The sequence below is a fragment of the Camelina sativa genome, chromosome 12, assembly GCF_030686135.1.
Source record: "Camelina sativa cultivar CO46 ecotype springtype chromosome 12, ASM3068613v1".
Lineage (NCBI taxonomy): Eukaryota > Viridiplantae > Streptophyta > Magnoliopsida > Brassicales > Brassicaceae > Camelina > Camelina sativa.
In genome coordinates, this window is record NC_141891.1 from 13,808,528 (window position 1) to 13,823,557 (window position 15,030).

At 39.8% G+C, this 15,030-nt stretch overlaps 4 protein-coding genes and 1 non-coding gene across 5 annotated transcripts; all 5 read left to right on the plus strand.

The window, feature by feature from the left end:
* The first annotated feature begins 1,027 nt into the window (after positions 1-1,027).
* LOC147930495 (uncharacterized) lies at positions 1,028-2,185 on the plus strand. Its single transcript, XM_087476896.1, has one exon. The coding sequence runs from the start codon at positions 1,028-1,030 to the stop codon at positions 2,183-2,185; it is 1,158 nt and encodes a 385-aa protein (XP_087333022.1).
* A 3,784-nt stretch (positions 2,186-5,969) lies between these two features.
* Positions 5,970-6,041, plus strand: TRNAG-UCC (transfer RNA glycine (anticodon UCC)). Its single transcript has one exon. It is a non-coding gene; the product is annotated as a tRNA-Gly (tRNA).
* Positions 6,042-6,096: 55 nt separating this feature from the next.
* LOC104731696 (protein HIGH CHLOROPHYLL FLUORESCENCE PHENOTYPE 173, chloroplastic) lies at positions 6,097-9,631 on the plus strand. Its single transcript, XM_010451162.3, has 16 exons — positions 6,097-6,332; positions 6,475-6,708; positions 6,802-6,963; positions 7,042-7,092; positions 7,170-7,304; positions 7,397-7,420; positions 7,519-7,630; positions 7,711-7,836; positions 7,916-7,965; positions 8,062-8,220; positions 8,298-8,393; positions 8,467-8,582; positions 8,664-8,787; positions 8,868-8,981; positions 9,064-9,144; positions 9,246-9,631. The coding sequence occupies exons 1-16, from the start codon at positions 6,270-6,272 to the stop codon at positions 9,390-9,392; spliced, it is 1,794 nt and encodes a 597-aa protein (XP_010449464.2). The 5' UTR covers positions 6,097-6,269; the 3' UTR covers positions 9,393-9,631.
* An 885-nt stretch (positions 9,632-10,516) lies between these two features.
* Positions 10,517-12,321, plus strand: LOC104731697 (ras-related protein RABA1d). Its single transcript, XM_010451165.3, has 2 exons — positions 10,517-10,951; positions 11,646-12,321. Exons 1-2 carry the CDS (start codon positions 10,731-10,733, stop codon positions 12,067-12,069), a joined length of 645 nt encoding a protein of 214 aa, XP_010449467.2. The 5' UTR covers positions 10,517-10,730; the 3' UTR covers positions 12,070-12,321.
* Positions 12,322-12,446: 125 nt separating this feature from the next.
* On the plus strand, positions 12,447-14,685 carry LOC104731698 (metal transporter Nramp5). The gene is made up of 3 exons (XM_010451166.2): positions 12,447-13,175; positions 13,282-14,071; positions 14,152-14,685. The coding sequence occupies exons 1-3, from the start codon at positions 12,835-12,837 to the stop codon at positions 14,374-14,376; spliced, it is 1,356 nt and encodes a 451-aa protein (XP_010449468.2). The 5' UTR covers positions 12,447-12,834; the 3' UTR covers positions 14,377-14,685.
* The last annotated feature ends 345 nt before the right edge of the window (positions 14,686-15,030 follow it).

Here is a 15,030-nt window from a genome sequence, read left to right on the forward strand (position 1 = left end):
GTTTGTGTTTGCACAGTTCCATGGCAATTACCCTGACATGGGAAGAGTGATAGGTGTTGTGAATGCACTTTGGGCAAGGCAAGGACCCCACATCTTTGTGCACAACACGGGACCAGGCGCTTTCCTGCTGCGGGTTTCAAACCCCAGAACCAGAGCCATCCTTTTGAGCCGCCATGTGTGGAACATAACAGGTCACCCTATGTTTGTCTCCCCTTGGTCACCGGAATTTGAGCCAGATGCACCAAACATCACCTCAGCATCGATCACTGCTGAATTTCGTGGAGTCCCGTACTTGCTCTTCAATAAACAGAGCCTTCACAGGCTAGCCACAGCTGTCGGGAAACCAATAGCACTGTCACTAAGGTCCTGGTCCGGGTGGATCTAACCAAGGATCTTCCAACAAAGCTAATTATGGGGTTATCTTCTGGGCGCGAATTTGAAGTATCTATTTCATACCCTTGGTTACCGCCTCGATGCCAGGAATGCAACGCTTATGGCCATGATCGTAGTCGCTGCAAGTCTTGGCTGCAAATCCCCCCTATTAACAGACGAAGATCACCACGATCTCGAAGTCGTCCTCGTAACAATAGGAAGTCTCGTCAAGGTAGATCCCCTGCAACGGTTTGGAGGGTTAAGGAAGGGACAAAATCAGATGAGAATGAGCAGTCTGCAGTGTCCGAGGGCGGAGTTACCACACCGAAGGAACCCGATCCCGTTGAGGGTGAAACAGAACGACTCTCTGCAAGCATCTCGGTATCTGAGGTGATCACTGACTCAGGTGGTGAGGACAGAGCTACTAATGAGGATAGGGGTAATGCTTTAAAGAATGAGTCAACATTGAGGGGCTCTAGTCCTTTGCAAGAGAAGGCAAATTTTGAGGTTGTTACTGAGGCCAGGGCTTCGGGAAGTATTCAGAACTCTGGGAAGGTTGCAGAGGAGGAAGAGGCTCCGTTTATTCTGGTCACACGCCGGAAGAGTGGTCGCAAGGCCACACTGTCTCAGTAAGTGAACATTATATATGTTTTTTATGTGGAATATAAGAGGTCCGAATAGTACCAGACGTCAGGACTCAACAAGAGAATGGATTAACATCGATAAGCCACTTTTTGGAGCGTTTTTGGAAACGCATTTACATTCGGTCAACGCAGGGCGTATAGTAAGAGCGATTCCCGCAGGTTGGAAGGTTTTTGGGAATTTTGATCACCATACCTCAGCCAGGATTTTTTTGGTATGGGATCCATCAGTTAATCTGATAGTGTACAAGGTATCAGCTCAAATGGTAACTTGCGGTATATATATTGCAGCTCACAACCTACATTTTACGGTTTCTTTTGTTTATGCGTACAACACTACGGAGGAGAGGATCTCTCTCTGGGATGATATCACTTGGCTTAATGAGAATACTCCAGTTTCCAGACATCCATGGGCAGTTGCAGGAGATTTCAACCAAATCTTAAGATTATCACATCATTCAGAGCATCTATCTCAGATTGTGGACACATCTGGAATGGCAGATTTCAACTTAGCATTGCAGGAAGCTGAGTTGTTTGAAGCTCAAGCCAAAGGACTACCCTACACTTGGTGGAATAACCAGGAGGATAACCCTATAGCAAAGAAGATTGACCATGCGCTTATAAACCAATCATGGTCCCTGGTTTTTCCGGATTCTTATGCAGACTTTCTGGAGCCTATGCAGTCAGACCATGCAGCTTGCCTTTTCCAGTTGCCTTCTATTCAAAGAGCTGTGCGGAAGCCTTTCAAGTTCTTTAATCATGTCGTTGATCATCAGGACTACCACGAAGCAGTTAGACAAGCGTGGAACTCTCAAACAATAGTGGGATCCTCCCAGTGCAAACTTGTAAGGTCTCTTCGTTTGTTGAAGCCAGTACTCAGGGGTCTCAACAAACAACATTTCTCCGGCATCACCTCTCGGGTTCGAGATCAGGCTGAAAGGGTTGCAATACTTCAGAGAAATATCCTCTCCAACCCTGACCCACAAGCTATAAGGCAAGAACACCAGGCAAGGGAGCATTGGCAGTTTCTTTTGTCAGCGGAGGAGAAGTTCTTTAAGCAGAAGTCTCGGGCCACTTGGATGAACCTAGGGGACAGGAACACGGCTTTCTTTCATAAGACGACTTCCCAGAGGGCTGCGAGGAATCATATTCACTTCTTAGAAGACTCGTAGGATAGGCGGATATTCGAGCATAATGAGATTAAGGACTACGCAGCCGAATATTTCAAAGGAATAGTGGGCAGTACTGTCATGCCAACATCTCCCATCTCAGTACCAGCTTTGCAAGAATTACTCACCTTCAGATGCGATGATGTTCAGAGACAAGAGCTTCAGAAACCGGTTTCAGCTGAGGAAATTAAAGGAGCCGTCTTTGCCATGCCGCTGGATAAAAGTCCTGGACCAGATGGGTTTTCTATCGAGTTCTATCGAGCATCTTGGGATACTGTGGGTTCGGATGTAACTGCAGCTGTGCAGGAATTCTTCAGAAATGGTCGACTCTTAAAAGATTTCAACACCACAGCAATCACTCTCATCCCAAAGCACCCTGAAGCTAGCAAGTTGGGCGAATTCAGACCAGTAAGCTGTTGTAACCTGATATACAAAATTATTTCAAAGATCATAGCAAACAGGTTGAAGCCCCTTCTCCAAGAGAGCATTAGTCCTAATCAAGCTGCATTTCTTAAGGGGAGAAGCCTTGGTGAGAATGTTCTACTAGCTTCAGAGCTAGTTCAAAACTACCCAAAGGAGGGTTGCCCAAAAAGCTGCATGTTAAAAGTGGATATCAGGAAGGCGTTCGATACTGTCTGTTGGGACTTCATCCTCAAAATTTTGGAGGCACAAAACTTCCCTCCAATGTTTTGCAATTGGATCAAGGAATGTATCTCCTCCCAAAGATTCTCTATATCTATCAATGGAGAACTAGCAGGTTTCTTCCCAGGGAAGAAGGGGCTCCGTCAGGGAGACCCACTCTCGCCTTATCTGTTCATCATGGCTATGGAGGTCCTCTCTAAGTTACTCGAGCAAGCTGCAGAACAAGGAAAAATGAGACTTCACCCGCTTTGTTCCTCTCCAGTGGTAACTCATCTCCTTTTTGCTGATGATCTCTTGGTTTTCTCGGATGGAGCAAGACATTCTCTCTCAGGTATAGCGGAAGTAATGTTACACTTCAAGAGTACGAGTGGTCTTGAGGTAAACCCAGAGAAGTCGGAGCTGTTCTTTGGGAGCTATTCAGATATCCAGGTGGCGGTCCTCAGTTCCTTGCAAGGAATAAAGGTCGGTTCATTCCCCACCCGCTACTTGGGTCTGCCTTTAAACCCGGCCAGAATTTCATTCGCTACCTTGCAGCCGTTCCTAGAGAAAATCACCACGAAGCTACATGCCTGGACGGTCAAGTTTCTTTCATTTGTTGGCAAGATAAGACTCATCGCATCAGTAATATATGGCATGGTGAACTTTTGGAGTGCTGTGTTCAATCTCCCCAAGAGATTCAACCAAAAGGTTGACTCCTTATGTGTAGCTTTTCTATGGAAAAATAAGGTCACAACAGCAGTAGGTGCTCATGTGGCTTGGAAGGATGTATGCAAACCTAAGAATGAGGGAGGACTCGGCATCCATCTACTGGAGGATTTCGCGGATGTGTTCCAACTTAAGTTGGTTTGGAATCTCTTTGCTAATGCGGGTTCTTTATGGGTCGCATGGATCAACGGAAATGTGTTCCTCAGGAAGAACTACTGGACACTTAATGATTCCCCTAGACTATCAAGGACTATCAAAGGAATGATAAACCTCAGGAGCCGAGTTAAGGAGTTCTTAAAATGTGAAGTGCGGAACGGACTAAATGCATCTTTTTGGCATGATAATTGGACGAGACATGGCCACCTCATTGATTTTATTGAAGGTAACGGGCCACGAGCGCTTCGGGTTCGACAGGAAGCTCTTGTTGTTGAGGCAGTAAGAAATGGGAGCTGGAGGTTGCCAGGTGCAAGATCGGAGTCCCAACAACAACTCCAGATCACGCTAACAACCATCACGCCTCCTAACCCCCTTCACGGGGCCGATATGTTTCTATGGCGTCGCAAGTCAGGTACCTATGCTAACTCTTTCTCTTCCAAATATACATGGGAGCAACTCAGAACAGACTCTCCTAGGGTGCCATGGTATAAGGCTGTCTGGTTTAAGGAAGGATTTCCTCGGTTCTCCTTCATACTATGGTTGGCGATGAAAGGAAGATTGCCTACGAGAGATAGGTTGCGATCCTGGGGACTTGACGTTCCTCAAGCTTGCATCCTCTGCTCAACGGGATTAGAAACACACGACCATCTCTTCTTTGAATGCCCTTTCTCAGCAACGGTTTGGCAAGCCTTTGCTTCGAGAGTCTGGAGAAACCCTCTAACTACGCTTAGCTCCATCTCCTCTTGGATTCTTCAGACCAGGAGACCTCCCTCCTCCGAGGCCTTGGTCATTGTCAAGCTTATTTTTCAGGCAGCATGTTATTTGATATGGCGAGAAAGCAATGCAAGGATCTTCACCTCCTCCACCACCACCAGTGTCGCAGTGCAAGCAACTTTGGATAGAGCAATCAGGGATCGTCTCACAACCGTTCCAGGATTTCTTCTTGCTTTCTACTTTGGATGTATTTCCTTTCCCTTCTAGTTTGTTGTATGCGCTTTTAGTTTTCATTTTGTACAGAAAAAATCAGAAAATAGTATAAAATTTAACCTTTTACAAAAAATAAAAATGGAGACAAATTAGGAATATAGAAAATGAAACAAGTACTACTCCTCGATTCCTAAATAGTTTCGCTTAATAGACCAAACCACTGACAAAAATTCTGTACCAAATAAAAACTACTTTAGAGTCGAAGGTTAATTTCTTAATTCTTTTTAAGTTTTAGGTTATTTAGTATCTACTCTAATAATTAAGGGAATCACCTAAAAACGAGGTCTTTTGTAGTTCCAAAATTCAATGAACTAAGTAAAGTGAATCCACATATTTTTGATAGACTCATGACACATTAAATTTACGTTTTCTTTTGGAAAGTATTTTGATTCCCGAGCCCAAACTGAAGCTTTATCTAACACTTGGAACTTGTAAGAGTGGAGTGGAAGAGAATATTTTACCTATAGACTCATGTACCTTACTACTCCTAGCTATAGCTATATAACCTTTTTCTATTTCTTATAAATTTATTCAAACTACAGTGCGAGTAGACAAAATGTCATATTCCTGAAGCTAATGTAATAGTATTGTATTATACCATAGGTGGAGGAAGCTATTTTTGGAATATCGAAATAGAAATTCACCCTTATTTAAAACCAGATAAAATCGTAACAAAAATCAAAAGAATAAATATGTGAAAAATAAGATCATGGTAACAATTAGTAATGATTTTTTTTTTTTCTAGTCAGAAGTCATATGAATCTGATGAGCTACTATACAAATTCCAGATGGAATCTTCAAGCATCCAACTACCAAGTCTAAAAATTCTCAGTATCGAACCTAAAACCAAAATCACGTGCCCACCGTTGCTATATTGCGGCGGCCCATTGCTAGTTTCCACGTGCCAGTCTTGAATTTTAAGCAAAAACTAAACTACACATAACAAAATGTTTCCACCACATGTGCTTCTCTGTAATTTGTTTGGTAAAAGCCTAGTTTTAATTATCCCAGAAAGGTTACTAGGCTAAAACAAAAGTCAAAAGCTGAAGCTAAAGAAAGACATTTCTGTTACATACTACTCCACTAAAGTACTAATTGTTAGGATGATATTGGCTTATGAATAGTACCTATATCCCAATTGTTTCAAACAAAATGTTTGTATGGACCTTTTTTGTGATTATCACTGCAAAATATATATATGGATATCTATAGTTCCCACGTAATACAAGTTTCTAAACTTATGCTTGTTTTAATACAAACGTGATATTAAAATTGCATTTCCCATTCAAGCATAGTAGCGTCTGTAGTCCAACGGTTAGGATAATTGCCTTCCAAGCAATAGACCCGGGTTCGACTCCCGGCAGACGCATTCTCTTTTTTTCTTTTTCTTTTTAAAAACTTCACCGGACTATACCGCTTTAATTAAATCAGTATCACCGAAACCACCGTACCGGTTATGTAAACCGGAAAACCCAAAACGTTCCGAGTTTGTCTTTGAGACTTCCCCACGTGTGTGGTCTAAAAATCTCTATCGATTTCACAGCACAAAAATCTCTGACGCTTTTGAGATTTTTCGAGTGTTGTAGAATTTGAGAAAATGGAGGTTTCGTCTTCACTCAAGCTCTCATCTTCATTATCTCCTTCCATCATCAACCTTCAGGTTTACTTGAAAAACTCGTTTTTTTCTTTTTTTTTTTCTCTGTTCTCTGTTCTCTGTTATATTCGTTTGATTTCTGAAAGTGGGTCTGCAAATTCTTGGATAATTCGAAGACTTTGCTATTTAATACTGTAATTGCTTGCAGGGTTCTTCATCAAGTATTGATTTTGTATTCTCTAAGTACAACACTTCACTTCCTAAACCGTTTCTTCAACTTGGTGATAGAAGCCGACGTCTTCGTGACCAACAAGTTTCACATTCTCTCAATCTAAGGTCATATAGAAATCGGGTCACTGCGAAATCAGCCTCTCAAGGTTGGGATTTTGGTAGATTCGTCAAAACATTGTACTTCTTCAACGGACCACCATCTCCTCTAAAGGTATAATATATGAGCGTTTGTTTGATTCTCATTTCTCATTGAGGTGTAATTAATAGTCGTTTTGGGGTAATTGATTGTATCTTGCATGTGAAGTTTGTATCATCAGTGTTTGAGAAACTTACTAACGGATCAACGGAGGAACCGGTTAATCAAATGGAAACTACTGGAATCATACTTGTGGCTGGAGCTACTGGTGGTGTAGGAAGGAGGGTTGTTGATATCTTGAGGATGAGAGGGTTGCCTGTTAAAGCATTGGTACCTAAACCTTTTTGATAGATTTCCTGATTCTGATAATGTGGACAAAGTTGTAACTTTTGAGGGGAATTTACATAGGTGAGAAACGAAGAGAAGGCTCGGAAAATGTTAGGACCTGACATTGACTTGGTGAGAAATTTTTCCACATTGTATTCTTTGTGTCTTTATAGTTAAGATCATCGATAACTATTTGCATATGTTGTTAGATTGTTGCCGATATTACAAAGGAGAACACATTGGTTCCTGAAAAGTTCAAAGGAGTGAGGAAAGTGATCAATGCTGTTTCTTGTATTGTTGGTCCAAAGGAAGGAGATACACCTGAGAGACAAAAATACAATCAGGTCGCTGCTGAAATAGAGTTTTCTTAAAGCTGCGTTTTTTTCTATTCTAGCTTTGAGTATTGACCCTGTTTAAATATGGGTTTTAAATGCAGGGAGTCAGGTTCTTCGAGCCAGAGGTAATGGAACTAAAAGAGCATCATTTGAGTTTTTATTTTGTGAAAGTTAGTGCTCAATGTTCAACAACACTAAACCATTGGATTTTGGGGATGGACAGATCAAAGGCGACTCACCTGAGTTAGTGGAATATATTGGAATGAAGAACTTAATCAATGCTGTTAGAGATGGTGTTGGACTTGAGAATGGGAAGCTTATTTTCGGTGTTGGGGGTAAGTTAAGTCAAGTCACTTGATAAGGCTTTTAACTTGTTATGGCCATTTTATAATGTTTTCCTGATGTTTTTGTTTAGATAACACGTTTAAAGATCTATCTTGGGGAGCTTTGGATGATGTTGTAATGGGAGGTGTCAGCGAAAGTAACTTCCTAGTAGATCTAACTGCTGGTGAAAATGGTGGACCTACCGGGATATTCAAAGGTTTAATATTATAACAACTCTAATTGCAATCTTTCTTCTCCTAAGGGGTTACTTATATATACATAGCATGTTTTGTTAGGAATTGTTTCAACAACAAATAATGGTGGATTTACGAGTGTCCGAAACAAGGTAAAGGGTACAACTTAATGTCAGAATCTCTCTTATCCTCTGCTTATCCTTCATTATCTCACTGAAGCATGAGTCTTTCATAATCATTCATTCTAGAACTTTCCCGAGGCAGCGAATCTCTCTGCATATGATGGCCTAGAGCTACGACTAAAAGGTGATGGACTCCGTTATAAGCTAATCGTCCGGACAAGCCAAAATTGGGATACTGTTGGTTATACCGCTAGTTTCGACACTTCACCAGGCCAATGGCAATCTGTTAGTACAATCACTATTGTCATTCATTTTTTATCTAATTTTGTAGGTAGATCAATTATATTTCTGTTAATTCGTAGGTACGCTTACCTTTCTCGTCTTTAAGACCTGTACTTCGTGCACGTACAGTAACAGATGCACCGCCTTTTAATCCAAGCAGTATCATTTCACTACAGGTTTGTTTTCCTTTTTCTATCAACCCTCTTAAACTTTTCATTCTAATGTTTGATTCAGTGTTATTCTTTTCAGCTTATGTTTAGTAAATTTGAGTATGATGGTAAGCTTAACCCGACTTTTAAAGAAGGACCTTTCGAGCTTCCTTTATCGAGCATTCGAGCTTATATCCAAGAACCTGTCACTCCGAGGTCTGATTTTAGTTTCTTGCTCTTCAAACACTAAATTCTTCACTAAACGCTGAATTGGCATTTTGTTATTTACGGTTACAGGTTTGTTCATGTTGGCTCTGCGGGAGTGACCCGACCAGAGAGACCCGGTTTGGATCTAAGCAGACAACCTCCTGCTGTGAGATTAAACAAGGAGCTTGATTTCATTCTCACTTACAAGTTAAAGGTTTGTCACTCTATACTATCACAAGATTGGAGCAGTCACTTTCACAAGATGTTAAAGCTCTTCTTTTTTTGGATGAATAGGGAGAGGATCTGATACGCGAAAGCGGGATTCCGTTTGCAATTGTACGGCCATGTGCTTTAACAGAAGAACCTGCCGGAGCTGATCTCATTTTCGAACAAGGAGACAACATTACGGTAATTCAATATTGCTTCCCCTTGAAACCGGCCAAAACTATTCAAGTTAACTAACATAGCCAACTTCGTCTATATTTAATAGGGGAAGGTATCAAGAGATGAAGTAGCACGTATATGCATCGCTGCATTGGAAAGCCCGTCTGCTCTAAACAAGACATTCGAGGTTTTTAAAGAATTGATGAGAAAATCCAAGTTCACATTTTTCTAAGTTTATTACTTCCAAGATGTTAAATTTTGTCGGTTGGGCTGTTTTGTTTGTGTCAGGTTAAAAGTACAGTTCCGTTTAGTGAGCCATTCACGGTAAATCCTGAGAATCCTCCACCGGAGAAAGACTACAATGAGTATTTCAAGAATCTGAAAGACGGAATCACCGGTAAAGAAGCTCTAGAACAGAGCACTGCTGCAGTTTAAAGAAGTTTCCTATACAGCTATACTTATGTTGTAACTTTTTGTTTTTAGTTTCTTCCGTCTGAAAAAAAGTCTTTTAAAAAGTATAATAAAAGAGTCGTGTAGAAACCTGTTTCTCTGTTTGTATATTCCATATATACGGATTCGTACATTGTAGATTAGATTTTACAAAAAACTTACTGACGACAACAGTAAAGATTGTACCTTTTGATCCGTGAAGGAGGTTCAACAAGATTCTGAAATTTCTCTGCCATGTCTTTGTCTGTGAGAATTTTTCCTTCTGGTGTAAGAAAAGCACTGCGTTGAAAGGGGGGAGACCAAATTACGCTTGTCTGGTAATCAAACTGAAACTCAGACACATCAATGTACTTCTGTAGAAGTTTGTCTGAAACAGGTTTTGGTACGTTCTGAGTTAAAACAGAGGAAGATGAAGATGGAGGTGGGGATGATGATGAAGATGAAGAAGACATTCTTTAAAATAAAAAACGAGTAGTTATGATTGGAGGGTTACATGAGGAAAAAGCTAGATGGAGACTTTTATGGTAATGACAAAATAATGGATTCTTTTGCAAATAATGGAGGATGAGTGGAGAGGAGCACAGAACATTTGAGTCTCTGTTCTTTTTTTCTCTTCTTTTTTGTTTCTTTTCTAATGTACAGATGCGTTTTTGGATTTTCATAATTACAAATCATTGAGCTCTTTCACATGGCAAAGGTGTGTTTTGTGCTAAAACCTCAAAAGAATTAAGAAAAACATATTACTTGTTAAGATTTCAAATTAAAGAACTCATATGGGCTTCCATAGTAGTATGTATGTATGTATTGAACAACCCATTGGGTTCCCTTGCTAGATAGAGCCACAAATGTTTCATTTTTATTAGATCATCATCGTTTTGTTTTCTATCGAAATTGAGAGAGAGTGACTGAATTATTTATCGCCGTTTACCAATGTAAAACTTAAACATGACCACCACCACTTTGTGACCTTTTCAAGAAAGTGAAAGCATTTAAACAATATAGATACAAAACCCACAACGAAAATGTCAGATCTGCCCCTTGTCTCAGAGCTTTCTAAGAGGACTTCAAGCCAGGGTATTTTGGTAACTTACCATTTTTTTTTTTCACCCAGAATATCTATCGGTGGTAGATTAAGGAAGGTACAGCTAGAAGAAAGGCAGCGCAAGTCTTACCCTAAACCTTTTTTTTCAAAGTCTCTGTCTTTCTGTAGAAATCTGCGGAAAATATATATTGAATCTAAAGAGAAAAAGTAAAATCGAAGTGAAGCTGCTCTTTTTTTTTTTTGGTTAAAGAAAGTGTGAAGCTTTTGTGAGCAGTGTTGTAATGGCGGGTTACAGAGCAGATGATGATTACGATTACCTTTTCAAGGTGGTTCTGATCGGTGATTCGGGTGTTGGTAAGTCCAATTTGCTTTCTCGATTCACCAGGAATGAGTTCAGCCTCGAGTCTAAATCAACGATCGGGGTTGAGTTCGCGACTCGTAGCTTGAATGTTAATGAAAAAGTTATCAAAGCCCAGATTTGGGATACTGCTGGTCAAGAAAGGTTGGTTTTAAGCTCTCTCTCTCTTTTGATATTTGTGTTCAGTTCTTCATTTCTCGATCTGGGTTTTATTTAAAGTCTTGACCTTTAGATGCATTGTGGAGTCAAGACCAATCCCTCTCTCTCTGTTTATAGTTCTTGTGAACTGAATTGTTAGGTTAAGCTTAGAACTTGTGTTTTTCTGTGGATCAGTGGAAGCTGTGACGTTTATAGTTTGTTCAATTGCCAAACGAGAACTCAAATGGAGCTTAAACTATGTTTAGATCTGTCTTAGTGTATTGTAAAGGAAGCTTGAGAAAGAAACCTGTGATTGTGTTAATTACTCTGGAGATGAAGTGATCCATTGTGTTTGTTTATAAGGAGAGAACCCAATGAACCCTATGTTTTATAGCATGTATTTCATTTTGCTGATTAGTTTAATCGATTGATCCAGTCATAGGTAGAGAAGCTAATTCATTGTCCATTTGTTCCTTAACTCTTATTTCTGTTGTTTAGGTGATCTTTTAGGATTCAGTGCTATAGTATATCGGTTTCTTTAGTGATGAGTTTCTACCATTGAAGCTAAAAAGCTCATTGCTTTGAAGTCTTTCTTGTTGTTGTAATTTTTCTTAAGGTGTTATCTTTCTTATTTAACAGAGTTTTGCTGACTAAATCTGTAACTGATTTTTACCATCTGTCCTCTTTCTGCTATTTTTAGATACCGAGCAATCACTAGTGCATACTACCGAGGAGCTGTTGGAGCACTTCTTGTCTACGACGTAACCCGACACTCCACATTTGAAAACGTTGAGAGATGGCTAAGGGAACTCCGCGACCATACAGACCCAAACATTGTTGTCATGCTAGTGGGAAACAAATCCGATCTTCGCCATCTTGTTGCTGTCCAAACCGAAGATGCGAAATCTTTTGCAGAGACTGAATCACTCTACTTCATGGAAACCTCAGCTCTTGAATCTACCAACGTTGAGAACGCGTTTTCTGAAGTACTCACTCAGATTTACCATGTTGTTAGCAAGAAAGCAATGGAGGCTGGTGAAGACTCGGGTAATGTTCCTTCCAAAGGTGAGAAGATCGATGTTGATGTTTCCGCTGTCAAGAAAACCGGTTGCTGCTCAAACTAAAAATACTACAAGATTGAGAGATTTGGTTCTGTATCCTCAAGCTAAGATTGGTTTTTTTTCTTCTCTTTATTTACATTCAAAATTCTTTTGAATATGTTTGCTTTCTTAGGAAACAATCTTATCATATGCTTTTGATTTTGCTTGCTTGAAAAATTGCTTAGCTTTGGGTCTGGTCTGGTACTACTGTACCGGTTAAGGGATTTTGTAATTTAACCGGTTCCAATCTATGGTTTGTTCAGCTTTGTTTTCTCATTCAATCCGCAATTATCTCTAAACCAATACAATAACAACAATTAAATCCTAAATTCTTGATCATTGATTCAGCCTCTAATATTAGAAAATCTTGACAACATTTATAATCAATTTTAGAAAATTAGTTTTTTTTTTTTTTTGGTTTCTTCATTTGACTTTTATTGACTTTTTGATTTGTGAAAAACACGCAAAAAAAAATCCATGTAATTTTAAAATTTTCCTAAAAGAGAAAAAATCACGTCGTCAGTAACGCCGAAAGAATATTCCGTTACTAAAGATGACGGATTCGACCGTTTCCCGCCAAGAAAACAGCCCTAAGAAACCTAACGACAGTAACGGAGAATTCAAACGTCTCTTACTACCCGAAACCTCAGACCCGGAGAATTCAAATCGCCACCGGAGAATCAAATCCTGAACGTAGAAGAAGAAGAAGAAGCAAGAGACAAAACCTACGATACGGTTCCTCCGTTCTCATGGGCGAAGCTATGGAAATTCACCGGACCTGGGTTTCTAATGAGCATCGCGTTCTTAGATCCAGGAAACATCGAAGGAGATCTACAAGCCGGAGCTGTGGCTGGTTACTCTCTCCTATGGCTTCTTCTATGGGCTACGCTAATGGGCCTTCTGATGCAGCTTCTCTCTGCTCGGATCGGTGTCGTGACGGGTAGACATCTGGCGGAGATTTGCCGAAACGAGTACCCATCGTGGGCTCGGATCTTGCTTTGGTTCATGGCTGAGGTCGCTTTGATCGGAGCTGATATTCAAGAAGTCATCGGAAGTGCCATCGCTCTTCAGATCTTGACTCGTGGGTTTTTACCTATTTGGGTTGGTGTTATCATCACTTCGTTTGATTGGTAAGTAAAATTTAGGTCAAAATTGAAAAAAACAATTAGGTCAAAATTGAAAACGTGAAGCTTAAGCATGTGATTGATTTGTGTTTCTTGTGAAAAAAAAAAACAGCTTCTTGATTTCGTATTTGGAGAAATGTGGAATGAGGAAATTAGAAGGTCTATTTGCGGTTTTGATTGCGACAATGGCTGTTTCGTTTGCTTGGATGTTTAATGAAACTAAGCCTAGTGTAGAAGAGCTATTCATAGGTATTATTGTTCCGAAGCTTGGATCAAAGACGATAAGAGAAGCTGTTGGAGTTGTGGGATGTGTGATAACGCCTCACAATGTGTTCCTGCATTCGGCTTTAGTGCAGTCTAGGAAGACAGATCCAAAAATGATTAACAGAGTTCAGGAAGCTCTTAACTACTATACAATCGAATCAACGGCTGCGCTTTTTGTCTCGTTTATGATCAATCTTTTTGTGACTGCGGTTTTTGCTAAAGGATTTTATGGAACCAAACAGGCTGATAGTATAGGATTGGTTAATGCGGGACATTACTTACAGGAGAAGTATGGAGGTGGGGTTTTCCCTATACTTTACATTTGGGGAATCGGTTTATTAGCTGCTGGACAAAGTAGTACTATAACTGGGACTTATGCTGGACAGTTTATAATGGAAGGGTTTTTAGATCTTCAGATGGAGCAATGGTTATCAGCTTTTATAACAAGAAGTTTTGCGATTGTACCTACTATGATTGTAGCTCTTATGTTTAACACATCTGAGGGCTCGCTCGATGTTTTGAACGAATGGCTTAATATTCTTCAGTCGATGCAGATTCCTTTCGCCGTTATTCCTCTTTTGACTATGGTTTCTAAAGAACATATCATGGGCGTCTTCAAGATTGGACCTTCCCTTGAGGTAAAGCCATTTTGTTGTTATTTCTCTTCTTTACTGTAATGTGCTTTTGATTGTAACGAGTTAGTTGGGATCTTTTGCAGAAGCTAGCGTGGACTGTTGCGGTGTTTGTGATGATGATAAATGGGTATCTTCTTCTTGATTTCTTCATGGCTGAAGTGGCAGGGTTTTTTGTTGGCTTTCTGGTATTTGTTGGAATAGTCGGATACATCAGTTTCATCATCTATCTTGTTTCCTATAGAAGTTCACAATCTTCTTCTTGGTCGAGCTTAGAAATGTCACAGAGAGTTGTTTCCACAGAGACGTAACCCATAACTATATTACTAACTCTTGAATTCTTCAACCCCAAAGCTTATCAGAGCAAAGGCAGAAGCGGTTTGGTCGATTTTTGAGGGATGGTTTTGCTGCATTTGCTCGACGATTTGATTTGAGACAGTAGAGTAGACCAGAGGAAACTTAGATGTGAGATGATGCAAATACTGATTCGGTTAAGATTGTAGATTGATTTGTTAAGTATTCTTCTAACATTGCAAATGTAGAGTAGAATTATGTAAAAGACGTGAACAGAGAAGTGATTAACCAGTAACAAAATTAGAGAAGTGATACTAAATCTCAAACTTATTTTTGGTCAGATCTCAAAACCTTATGGAGAAACTACATCAGATGATGAGTGTTTTTTTTTTTGTAGTAAACGATAAAAATGCTATTTCTGACAATGACAGGTGTGAATTTTTTATATTTTATCATTGTATTATGCAAAATGGTTTAAAACAACTTTTAAAACCAGTTGACAATAAGTTGTAATTTGTAATGGCGTGCTTTTGCTAAACTTCAAAGTTCAAATGTTTAGGAAGCATTTGAGTGCTATGGATTTTGTCGTTTATACTAAAAAAAACTTAAGATATTACAAATCTAAAAAAATAATACTTCTTCTGTCTCACAAAGATTGATGTTTTGGGATA

What these genes read in the sequence shown, in the direction of transcription:
- LOC147930495 (XM_087476896.1), top strand. Translation starts at nt 1,028, where the DNA reads ATGTGGAATATAAGAGGTCCGAATAGTACCAGACGTCAGGACTCAACA.
- LOC104731696 (XM_010451162.3), top strand. Translation starts at nt 6,270, where the DNA reads ATGGAGGTTTCGTCTTCACTCAAGCTCTCATCTTCATTATCTCCTTCC. An exon ending in CTTCCATCATCAACCTTCAG is followed by an intron (nt 6,333 to 6,474) that starts GTTTACTTGAAA and finishes AATTGCTTGCAG; the next exon opens with GGTTCTTCATCAAGTATTGA. An exon ending in CTCTAAACAAGACATTCGAG is followed by an intron (nt 9,145 to 9,245) that starts GTTTTTAAAGAA and finishes TGTTTGTGTCAG; the next exon opens with GTTAAAAGTACAGTTCCGTT.
- LOC104731697 (XM_010451165.3), top strand. Translation starts at nt 10,731, where the DNA reads ATGGCGGGTTACAGAGCAGATGATGATTACGATTACCTTTTCAAGGTG. An exon ending in GATACTGCTGGTCAAGAAAG is followed by an intron (nt 10,952 to 11,645) that starts GTTGGTTTTAAG and finishes TGCTATTTTTAG; the next exon opens with ATACCGAGCAATCACTAGTG.
- LOC104731698 (XM_010451166.2), top strand. Translation starts at nt 12,835, where the DNA reads ATGAGCATCGCGTTCTTAGATCCAGGAAACATCGAAGGAGATCTACAA. An exon ending in ATCATCACTTCGTTTGATTG is followed by an intron (nt 13,176 to 13,281) that starts GTAAGTAAAATT and finishes AAAAAAAAACAG; the next exon opens with CTTCTTGATTTCGTATTTGG. An exon ending in AGATTGGACCTTCCCTTGAG is followed by an intron (nt 14,072 to 14,151) that starts GTAAAGCCATTT and finishes GATCTTTTGCAG; the next exon opens with AAGCTAGCGTGGACTGTTGC.